At 40.9% G+C, this 12,470-nt stretch overlaps 1 protein-coding gene across 4 annotated transcripts in view; it reads right to left on the reverse strand.

The window, feature by feature from the left end:
• magi1b (membrane associated guanylate kinase, WW and PDZ domain containing 1b) overlaps window positions 1-12,470 on the reverse strand; it is a 144,379-nt gene that overhangs the window by 53,020 nt on the left and 78,889 nt on the right. For all 4 annotated transcript variants that reach the window (XM_069146964.1, XM_069146876.1, XM_069146781.1 and 1 more), the window contains exon 3: window positions 1,003-1,122. In XM_069146964.1, the coding sequence (XP_069003065.1) occupies window positions 1,003-1,122 (120 nt within the window). The remainder of the gene's footprint in view (window positions 1-1,002; window positions 1,123-12,470) is intronic.

The following is a 12,470-nucleotide window of genomic DNA, read 5'->3' on the forward strand; positions in this document are numbered from 1 at the left end:
TGGCGGAGAAAATGAGGGCAAGCAAGTGAGACGGAACTAAAATTTGGTCACTTACAAAAAGTGCTATCGAGGTAGAACCAGCCTTCTTGCTGCATTGCACTCGATCATACTGAGGAGACCATGTGTTTAGACAGTGGTGCAATGGATTTCTTTCCGTGTGACTGCTGATGCAAATATGAAGCGTTTGGTCTTTGGCACCGACACCAAAACTTGGCTGTAGTGTGGGCGGGCATGTTTTGAGTGCAGGCTGGAGGCAGAGAGGTGACATGCTTTCCTCCTGCTGCGCCAGCAGGTGTAGCTGTCCAGAACTGGACGGATTGGTCTGGACGGGGGGGGGGGGCAACAACCCTGGGTGGGCGATTTTAAGGGCTGGCCGGATGTACGATGGGGTGTGGTTATATCTCCCATGCAAGCTGGCACACCAATCCTGAGTAGGGTTACCATTTAAACACGTTCACTCAAAGAACATGAGTGGAAATTATGTGTAAATGCTCGTTAATGTGTAGACGTACAGATCAGTGTTCCTCTGCATCTTTATACCAGCAAGCTGTTTACAGCTGAAGCTCTGGATACTGTACCTGAAACACATAACCAGGAATTTTATAGTTCTAAACTCCCTTAAAGCTACACTGGCAGTATGTCAACATAATGCCACATTATCTATGTTGTGTCAGTTACTCATGAAACTGCAAAACAAGCCCTGTAATGCAAGGCAGAGCACAGGGCTTAAAGGGATTTAAAGTGCATTTGCATTCGTTCTTTATAACTTCATGCTGAAGATTTATGTTTGTCCACTTATTTAACGTGTCTTTAGGGGAGCTCATAGTCTGGCTAGAGAGGGCAGACAAAACAAATCCATTCCGATGGTTCAACCGTCAAGTATTCCTTCTGCTCTCCAGGAATGAGGCACCTTCAGAGGTGTGTTCTCTCTACTCAGCGAAACCCAACTTCTTCAACTGTTCGAACAATTCACCCAACCAACAGCGTTCCTTTCTAATTTACCGTCATACGTTCCTATTTCCAACAGGGTCCCACTCTTCTCCAACTCCAGGAAATCCTCTACTGAGAGGAAGTTGTAGTCCACGCCAGAAACTTCTCCTTCACGTGGGGTGCGGGTAGTACCTAGACAGACAGACAGACAGACAAGAGCAGAAGTCAGCTGAAGAGCAGCAGCTGGCACTGGAAGTTTTGCTTTTTATTTAAGTTAGTTCTAGTTCTAGTTCTTATCTTACGCTAGATATTTTGTAATTCTTTTAGTCAAACCATCTGAAAACTTCCTTAGCAGCCCTTTGTTTTTTATTTATATTCTTGACAAAGACATTTCATTATGATGTGACATTTTGTTGCCTTGGTTATGGGGGGTTATGGTGCCAGCTGAACTGCGTTCCCCATGTCTCCCATTTGGGTTTATCCGGGGACCTTTGTTGCATGTCCTTCACCATCACCCCCTCCACTCATTTCTCTCTTTCATTGGCCATCCAATAAGAGCACAAAAGACCACACAATATGCAATTCAGAAAAACTCCACAGTTTAAAAATGACCAATTGTATTTAATTTTTTTTTTTAAATTCTCAAATAACCTGAGAGCAGACTCTAGGAGGGAGATTATCTATTGTTTGTTATGATATTGCTTCACACTGGGGTGGAGTGTGAGGTATTGTAGTAGCACCTTAGTGAGAACCTGCCATATGTGTGTGTGTGTGTGTCTGTGTGTGTGTGTGTGTGTGTGTGTGTGTGTGTGTGTGTGTGTGTGTGTGTGTGAATTGGCATCTACCCTGTAAGATTCTAGCATTGCTGACACATTAGCCAGTATGGCATTAATGCCAAACAGCTTTACAGAAGAAGCAATGGTGAGATTAAAACACTGTGGATTTAACTGAGGATAAATGTCACACTATTTTTTTCTTTCCTTTTAAATATTCTTCATTCAGCTTTCTTTGCTCTCTTCAACCTTAAATCAGCCTTTGCCTAATTAATGCGCATTTCCACTTTGTTGTCCGACAGTCCAAAGTTCTCTTGGGAGAGCCCTTCGCTGCATACCGTACTACAAAAACAAAATTATTCTGTCTGTAGTTTAAGAACTGGTACAAATAAAAGCATGTAGACCAGTGCCAATGGCAGATATATCTTTGCCATCTATTTAGTGACAACAGAGGGCTTTCCCTTTCTTTTTGCTCCCTTCCCTTTGTTCCATCTCCTGATCTGTCTTATCTCCCAATCACTTTGTCTCCAGTGGGCTGGTAAGCAATAAGCTGGTAAAAATAGATGTGTGGGGATACGGGGAGAGGCTCCCACTGCAGCCACGTTCAGTGACACTGGTGATAAATCACAGATGTGCACATCCTTACACAAAGAAGCATGCAGTGCGCTCGCAGAGGCATACAGAGGAGCGCATGCTGTCCATGTCTGGAGACACTACACTGAATATCCTTGAATGGTATCAGCTCAATCATCCAACTGTCACAATAACAGTACCTTCTTTTATGTTATCTTTGACATAGGCTACAGTATGGAGGCACACAGAGAGGGAAAATCTTCTTGTGCTGTCACTAGAATTCAAAATTAGAACCAAAAAACATCTGAACACTCGTGCATCAAGAGGAAATTGATGTAAAGTCAATCAAATCCTATCAAACAAACTGTCGTTCCCGGGCACCGAGTCTTTTACCGAATGTCAACTTTGGAGAGTCCTCAGCCGAGCCGACTGTCAGTTCATTTCCCGTACAAAAGTAGTCATTGATTCGACTTCATTTAGACACTGCTGCTCTTAGAAAACCAAATAGGAAGTGGAATTGTGACCAGTGTTTCAAAAGGGGTAGAAAAGCAGGGCCTTGGCTTACACCCAGGGGTAAGACACTGTTATCGCTATAGGCCTAATTAATTCAATACGCCCTCCCCCCACAAAAGCTCCATTGACCAAACTGTGAAATGGAGAGAGAGGAAAAGGCGGGTTGAGAGTTGTGCACAGAGACCCCTGCCTAGAATTATGGCTGGGTTGAGCCGAATGACAGCTCTTCCAGATGCTGACTTCTAAAATGCAGAGGAAGAACGAGAAGGAGTGAGGCTAAGAGTTAGCATAATCCAGCTACTGGCACACACAAAGAAGCCTTGGAGATGTGTAGTGAGGGTGTTCATCGCACACTGGCTGGCTTCGGGCTTAACAGCTTCAGCATCTTCACCAGCTGAGATAGGTGGGTGGGCGTTGTAATGAAAAAAAAAATGTTAATTAGCAATGAAGGAAGATGATCAAGGAAACAAATGTTGAGCACTGGCATTCGAAGTGTAGCATCCAAGAACTCGGAAAGGCAACAATTTAAAAATAATTTGAAGCCTGCAATTGTATAACACAGCAAAAAAAATACCAAAGAGACTTACAAATGAATTAAAAAAATAAAAATCTGTTTCTGTTTCTTAATGCATTATGCTCCTGGGTCTCTTGGGTACCACAGAGCCATAGCTGTGGCGACCCAGACAAAATCAAATATCACAACATTTTTGACCAAATTTCTTCATATCGATATTGCAATAATATTGCAGGGATGACCAGTGGTGCTTTCACAAAATGTTAAAATATGATTTTTGAAAATAATGGCAAAGTGGGCAAAGGCAAATAATATAGCTAGAAAAGCTAGAAGAGTGGCAAGTTCAGAAAATGACATATTTGTATTGTATTGTTGCATTTAAAACCAGGAAAAAGAAAACAGGTATGCCAATATCTGATCTCATATCACAACATCAATATAATGCCCATCCAATGTATTTGAAAGGAAAGAACACTGTAAATGAGACATGCACAGGACAAATGAGAATGCGGGAGACTTTGACAGTAAACAGTAGAGGGGAAAAAAAATTAAGAGACTAAAACAAACAATTAGAGTGTGCACTTACACACAGACTGCAATTATCCCGACACTAACTTTATTCTGAATAAGTTAGTGTTCTGATTGAACTGTTTGCACAGGTTCTTTACAGGGCTGGGCATTAAACATTAATTAAGTACAGACTGAACTGTTTTTGTCGCGGTGAATTTTAGACGACATCAAGAACCAACATTTTTTTAATGTAAGTAAACTATTCAGCTGACATTCATGTACAATGTGGAGCTGATTCATGACTAAAGGTGCTTCCTGATACGACATGTCAGGGTTTCTCTTGAGTATTCAAACCTCATTTTTCTTTCATGTTGCCACAATAGTGTATCATGATGGCTAACGTCTGTGCTTCAAGGCCTTCTTTCATGTGAGCCATCTTTTTTTCCTCAGTAAACATGTTTTCAACCAGCGGAAGGTAGTGCATCTATTGTCAGGAAGGATTTCTTGCTTTACTGTCTCAAAATACCACAAAAATGAAAGCATGCATTTATAACTGTTTTGTCTATGAAAGTATACAAAAGTAAACATGCCATATGATGAATAAAAGTCTAACAGCAACTGAAAACAAACTCTAGACATAACACTTCAAACCAGTGAGTTTGATCATTAAGGAATCTACGACTTTATTTTCTCCAAGTACACTGCACTTCCCAGCAACCCATCCATGAAAGTGTTGCCAATATTGGACTGAGAGCAACAAAACCTCAACAATGTCACAGTAAAAAGTTAGATATTTATTAAATTATATACTGTGCAGATCATGCTACTGTGTTGCCCCTTTACGAAGTTCAGTAAAATATTCTAAGCTTATGAGTGCTGTTAGTGTAGCTGCAAATATTAACTAGAAAGCCGATTAGACAAAAAAAATTTGAGTGTCTGGGGCAGTTTAGAATCAGGATGCATAACATTTTGTGAGAGTCAAGATTTGAAAAATGGTGAAGCAGCAGCCCAAAAATGCAAAACCCAAACTACAGAACAGAATCCTGTTGGGTTTCACCCACAAAGCATAACAAAAATGATCTGCTTGTGGAAACAGCATGGGACTTGAGGACTGTGTAGCATGTGTATTCATACTGTGCAAATGTGGGGGATTGACAGCATCAGCGCATCAAGGCTAACTGCTTTGTGCGGTACGACTTTTTGTGTTGTCATGTTTGAACATTTGGAGCACTGTATAACCTTGGGTGTGCCCTGTCCCTCTCTCCGTCTATCCTCTTGTGTTTCCCTCAACACAGATGAGACAGGGCAGAAGAGGCTGAGCCACCTTTTCCCTCAGGCACTCCGGCAGAAGGTTGACTCAGATACCAACAGTCATGGAGCAGTCTTCTGGCTCGTCTGTGTGAATGCCAAACATACACGTGCACACTCGTTGGCCTGTAATGCCACAAAAAAAAGGATTCAGAAGGAAACCCTTCCTGCCATAATCAGCAGTTGTTCCACCCCCTGCCACACACACACACACACACACACACACACACACACACACACACACACACACGTAGTGAGAAGGAGGTGGCGCCACCAAATGGCACGAGCTAAATGGGGGCTGTGGGTGGAGGGTAATCACTTAATGGAGCTTTGTGCACCCATCTCCTTTGCAACACTCATAAACACAGCTTCATTACCGTAACAGCTACAGTGGGAGCACTGCCCTGTCTGTGCTGTGTACCACCTATGGTGACCAGATAAGCCCCCCACTATGATGAGAGCAACTTAAAGGTTCAGCACTTCAGCATTTTATCTACAGGGATATCCTCAGTTTGGGGGTGGGATGTGGGATGGACGCTGCCTAGCTTTGGGGATTTCATGTTGCTATTAAGAATTGAAATAAATTAAATAATAGTAATGTTTAAATTTCCTTTTACCGAGTGGCCGAATAAAGTAAAAGAAAGAGAGAGAGAGTCAGGCAGACTTAGGGAACAAAAAAAGGAAGGAAAAAGGAGATACATTTAGAAAAAAAAAAAAAAAAAAAGGTGGTACTGATACTTATCTTTTATATCGCATGCGATTCAGTCTCTGATATTGATATATTATATCATTAAATATGAACCAGAAAGTTCAGTTTGAAGGATTAGCAAACAACAACACATGGTCTGTAGCTTTATACTCCTTTTAGATTAGAGTGCATGACTCAGAGAAGTTTTAACGGCACCAGTTATTTTTTTGATCTTTCTCGAAGCATGTGCAACAAAATGAGCAGCATGCCAAACACATTATGGTATTGTACGTGGTATGTAAATATTTGTAAGCACATTTGTCAATTCTCATGTTAGCCCATGTAACACTGCAGAACCAGCGAAACCAGGTTTCTAATGGGCTTAAGTGCTGTGGTAGCAGTATGGGGTGGTGGGAAGTTACTTAACTGAAAACTATGCATTATTATGTAATTTAATCATTACGATCATTACAATGTTTTGTTAAAAATGCACTGTCTGGCATACTAATATTCACCAAACATTATTAAAACACAGCTTATAGCGAAACGATAGTGGCTTAGATACTGTGTGTGCTTGGGTGCTGAGGTGTATTATAATGGATGGGGAAACCCTACGTATATAGTTGGATGTTCAGAGACAAAGCGTACCAACTCTCAAATGTTCTGCCAGATATTTTAATGACTGGTGTCTAAGGTGAATATTTAAAGGCTGCTTTTAGTGCCAAAAAAAAGGCAAAACAATAAGAGTTCCAGTGATTACTGCTTTTTGTCTCTCACTGTACTCATGATGAAATGCTTTGAGAATCCAGTGCACTGCAAAACATCCAGTCTCTGGTCAACAATTGACTGTATATCCAGTGCTTTGAACACCATTGTGACACACCACAGAAACAAATGACATCAGGATGCTGAGAGCCTTCGCAGTTCGGCCTCAATTCTGCATGGTGAACAGCAGTTCGGAGTTGCAAACAGTCCACAGTCCCACCAGGGTTGCCAACATCACCACCAACACCATCAAACAATAGACAGGGATGTGTGCCCAGTCCTCTGCTATTCATGTTGTGGCTGTCCTCATCAGTAGTGGTGATGGAGCAGCTAGTATGAGTGCAAAGGCCACAAATCATTTCTGGTTGCCTTTGACCAAAAGGCGCACCCTGACCACAACCCACTGAGTATCAATACTTCTGAGTCAGGAATATGTCTACCAGGCCAATTCAACTAGTGGAACGTGGAGTACAATGGCATGTGTGTGATATGATAAAGAAAACTACAGTTTATATCTCTGAGCTACTTTGAGCACATAGACATATATGAATCTAAGCAGGTAGGAGTGTGGATTTTGTGACAGACTGTCTATGTTTTCAACCTTGGTGACAGGACAGCATGGGACGGGGAAGATCACAGAAACCCAGTGTGTGTGTGTTAGTTACAACGTGAACTGTGATTGACAGCAACAGGATGAAACCCTCTCCACACCTGCAATTCGCTCAGTCAAATGGTCTGTACTTGTATAGCGCTTTATCACCTTTCGGTCTCAAAGCGCTTTAACATAGTTTTCCCATTCACACACTAATGAGACAGATCACCATGCAAGGTGCTGCCATCAGGAGCACATTCACACACTGATGGTACACCATCGGGAGCAACTTAGGGTTCAGTGTCTTGCTCAAGGACACTTAGGCATGTGGACAGGAGGAGCTGGGGATCGAACCACCAACCTTCCGATTAGTGTGCAACCCACTCTACCGACTGAGCCACAGCCTCCCCAAGACTCACATTGCACTCTGGGCAAGACTAAAAAAGTCTCATTTGGAGCAAAAGAAACGTAAAGTTGATTGCAAAAAAATGACACTCCAACAGCGAATAGAGTGACAGGTATGCATTTACTTTGCCAGCCAGAGCAAGTAATAAACTTGTGTTGTTTATTCTGCAACAAATGCATTGGCATCGTTTAACATTATATGGTAGGAGTCATTTGTCAGCATTAATTGAGCAAGTATTCTGTGTGGCCTAATGAGCACCTAATGATCTTCCTCTTTGGTCCACTTGCTGATGAAGTTGAATAGCACTGTTATAAACCATTCTCACTCGTTAAGACGGTCCAATGGTTTCAGTTCTGGCAGAGACTGAGACATTCAAGACACCGACCCCTAATCTTGTCTGCATTCTACAGAGGCCCCATTAAAAAATGTACTGACTCGCTACCACAATATCGGGTACCGGGCCTACAATACTGCAGACACCACAGCACAAATAAAATCATTGAAACTGCCCTGCTCTCCATTCAGGAGATGCTGCATCGACAAAGCAAACTCATTCTACAGATTTTCTCTATATTATTCTACCATAGGATTGAGAGGCTGCATAGTTCCCCTAAAGCAAGAAAGGCATGGCAGAGTAGCAGCATCCATCCCAAGGCTGTTAACACTCATGAACTCAGTGACCTCCTGGTCAACAGCAATGTCATAGATGCATGAGTAATTTTGGAATACTGTATCTGTTATTGTTCCCGCATGACACATCTTTTTTCTACATGAATTCAGATTAATATAGAAGCGATGAAATTCTAATTGATCAAAAATCTTTGCTCATGTTGTTCTAAAAGGGCCCTTATTGACCTGCAAAGAAAGGTTCATGGATATTGGTTTGCAGTTAATGGTAACATATATTAAATGAGATATTAAAAGCCAAGAAAAGTCAGGAAATAGCACTTATAACCTTCACCTCCTACAGCTTCTCAAGCAAAATAGCCCCTTCCCCACAGCATGCTACATGCTTTGGAAGTCAAATCCACCATTAGAAACTCATCTCCTGCATTAGTGTAGGTCCTTCCCCTTACATCTAACTCAACTCACAACCAAAGAGGTCTGATTCACAAGCAAATTTGTGACAAAGAGACTGGTTTAATAAGCAAGTCTATGACCAAAATCAACAACAGCGTGAGGGAGAATTTGGGCGCAATCCAAAAAATGCTATACTAAGTTTATTTTTACTTACCACATATTTTACTAACTTGATTTGTCATTGCAGTAATGCATTGCAGAAATTTGATCTCGAAACTGTCTTTTATACAAAAAAGACACAAAACTACCGTCATCAACAATCCAGCTCGTAGTGTTGATTAATTTAGTCATACTGTACCACGTGGACACTCCCTATCCAGCCCAAAACAGCAGAAAGGTAAAGAAGACCAACCTTTAGTGCAGATAGCACTTGCAAACTTTTAAGCCATACAGTGTTTACTTAGTAAGCAGATTCTATTTCAGTGCTTTGATTCTGTGAGTTAGTTCTAGAGGTGCTCTGGGGTGGCCTGAAGGTCAAAGCGTGATCAATTTAGCAGATCTAAATCATACATGTATACACACATTTTTAAGGTCAGTAAACAGGCAAGAAACCTACTTCATTAAAATCTTCTGTTTCACCTTTTTATAAAACACGGCTGGCTTGTAAACAGCTTTTTTGACTTTGGCGTCACTGTGACCTTAGCATCAATCAAAAATGTTTCCCCCTCTGCACAGCATCTCAGAATTGGGCGTATCAACTACAGAGAGCGTCCGGTTACACCGTAATGTCTTTCAAACCACAATCAATACATGACAGCAATTGGTCACAACCCTCGCTGTGACCTTGGCCCTCCCAGTTTGTCTACACTGTCACTCAGCTTACACTGGATCAATATCAAATTGTCAACTTCTCATCATCTCGGCTGAACTGGCTGAACTGTGCCGATCAAGGTGCGGAAGTCGGTTCAATGACAACAATGAGGACAATAACATGATGGTTTGAATTGCCATATTGAATATTATATGCAGATATCAATAACAAATAGCATGTTTTTCCCAGTCAGTTACAAGATGACTAGTAATAACACATTTTTACAAAAAACATCTATAACTCCATCTCCTACGCCTAAGACTTGACATTAGCACAGACATTAATTTCCTTCTTTGTGCTGTATATTGCATTCACTGGGTCAGCTGATGCTGAATAAATAGTGAGACTCTTGCTCTACCTTTATGGGAATGAATTAGAGATCAAAGTGTTGGATGTGTTGCACTGAACAAACCACTCTTGCAAAACCTGAAACAGATTTAAAAGATTTCAATATTGTAAAACAAAATGGATTGATGTACTTAATATATGGACGCTCTTCACCTCTTCCCTCTTCAAGCACAACTAACACTCACTGGCAGCCAAATCCAAGCAGCTCATATTTAATTGATGGCAGACTATTTTAAGGGAGTGTCTGCCCTTCTAGTGGCATGATAGACTCAGACTAAGGTTGCTGGCATTTGAGGGTACAATTATATTATAAGAAAGAACAAAATTACTACATTATTCAATTTTGCATCCCTTCCAAAACACAATGAAAGACTGTGAGGTAAAATGTGATCACACCAACCACGTTAAAATATGTGAGAAGACAGGACAGAGAATGCTAGCAGGTGAGAAGAAAGTAACAGCCTGGCAAGAAAAGACTAAAACACATCAAGTTAAAATTAGCCATGTTTTCTTTTAACACAATGGCATCAAAACTCACAAAAAACATTAAAGGAAGCTGTACAGGCATGCACGCTGCCACAACCCAGCTTCTATAAATAACCATGTGTGAAAAATCTGTTTATTTCCTGCACTTGCATTCCCCCCAGAGCACCAGAGCACCCTGGGCGTGCATATCCCCCAGGCCTGGCCTTGCATTTTAGCTGTGACCTACATTTAATTCCCTCCACAAGGACAACGTCGGGCTTGACTTCTTGGACAAGTTTGGCTTCACGGCCGGGTGCTGACGAGTCGTCTTGCTTGACATCATCATTTGGTCCAGTTTGATGGTGCTGTTTGGTGTACTTCACAAGTGCATCTTCAGCTTGCTTAAATCTCACAGATTTCTTGATTTTAAAAGAAGCAAGTGAACCACACTGAAGTACCTCTTTCATATTGGTCCCGGGTTTTCTTTTCTTTTTTTTTTTGCGAACTCCGAAACACCCACAAAGCTTTAGAGACAGAAGAGTGAACATGACTATGTTCTGGTCCTACCAAATGAAGTCCAAATCCAGGTGAATCTGTCCAAACATACTTTAAAGTCTCAAACTGGGAAAGTTTGTTCCACAAAAACAAGCTGTAGCAGCAAAATTACTTTTGTTTGGGATCAAATAACCACATTAAAAGGTGTCATGAGGGAGGCAGTCCAAATTGTTTCCCTTACTTGATGAAGATGTCAAAAACATTACTTAGAGTAACACTCCTTGGTAAAAACCTGAACACATTTGCAGACTGTTCTGTTTGCTGGACAAACTAAGAGGAGGACCTCTTTCTGACCCCGGGGCTCTTAAAACTTCAGCAGGAGTTTCACTACAAGATTGCTCATACAGATAATTTCCTATTCAAACAGGTGACAATAGGATCTAAACTAAAATGAAAAGCTGAAATAAGACAATGTCAGAGAACATATAGCCAGCAAGGTTCTCCACTGAAACCGACAATGATTAATGTCCATCACACAGACCTTCTCACACAAGTCATTGTGTCACTGCTAATAACAAAAAAGCATCAGTTGGAAAAAAACAACACCAATTGGGTTAATGCACATGTGATCCAGATGTAATACTGTATGGTTAAATTTAGCAATATTGGGAACACCACACAACAAGAGCACATGTCTGCTGCATCAATCCAGTATAATAATGTTTATGGCATGTTATGTTTTGCCACAAAGTGGTTGGATCCATTTAAAAGGAAAATTTTAGAAGTCATAAAAACTGTACAAATTCTATTTATCATGGTGATAATGTACATAATAATGTGTGCTGCTGAACCTAGAACTACATAACATGAGAAAGGAAACTGACCAAACAAGTTAGTCCAGCTCAAAAGGAAACACATTTACACAAACACTATCGCATGTAGGATAGGACTGCAAGCATTTTCTTTTTTTTTAACATCACTACAGAAGCTACGAAGACCAAGAAAACTTTGCAGTTTTGTTGCAGATTCTGACCTTGTCGAACCCATGGAACAATAACAGACCAAATTCAAAACACTATCTCAATCCATCTTTCTATTTGAGAGAGGCCTTCAGAGTATGCTAACACTACACCAACAGATACACTTGAGTATGACCTGAATACAAACTCTCTTCATAAGTCAGAGGGTTCAGAGAAACAATGTGCACAGTAAGGTGTAAAACACCCTTATTCAGAGCTTGGTGGCTTTATTTCTTAGGAATGGGTCATGATTTTTCAAATTTTTTGAATAGTAATTGAAAAAGAAAAAAATTCTCATTTCTTATTCCCTTGATTTTTACCAGCACCTGGTTGTAATGTGTTACTACTGCCGGGAGTTTGCGGTAAATAACCTAAAAGCTTTTTGCCAACTGCTAGAGGAAAAAGAACATGTTACTACCAGGCTCCGGTAAAAATGTGTGATGCTGTGAGATGAAATGCTCCAGTACAAACAGAATAAACATGCAAAGACTGCTACAGCTGTCAAAAAGTTCTGTGTGAAATTCCTTTATATAATTCCTTTAATAGTTGCCAGCAAATATCGAAGAGTAGTTTTGTTTAGTAGTGCCCACCCCGAGTCCAGAGTTGCTCTATCACGTGTACAACGTGTCAGAAGCATTCTGACTGACTGGAAATACTCCGTTGGGTTTAGAAGAAGGGTG

The sequence above is a fragment of the Embiotoca jacksoni genome, unplaced genomic scaffold (assembly GCF_022577435.1).
Source record: "Embiotoca jacksoni isolate LCO1_2020_lvr unplaced genomic scaffold, fEmbJac1.0.p SCAF_1, whole genome shotgun sequence".
Taxonomy (NCBI): domain Eukaryota; kingdom Metazoa; phylum Chordata; class Actinopteri; family Embiotocidae; genus Embiotoca; species Embiotoca jacksoni.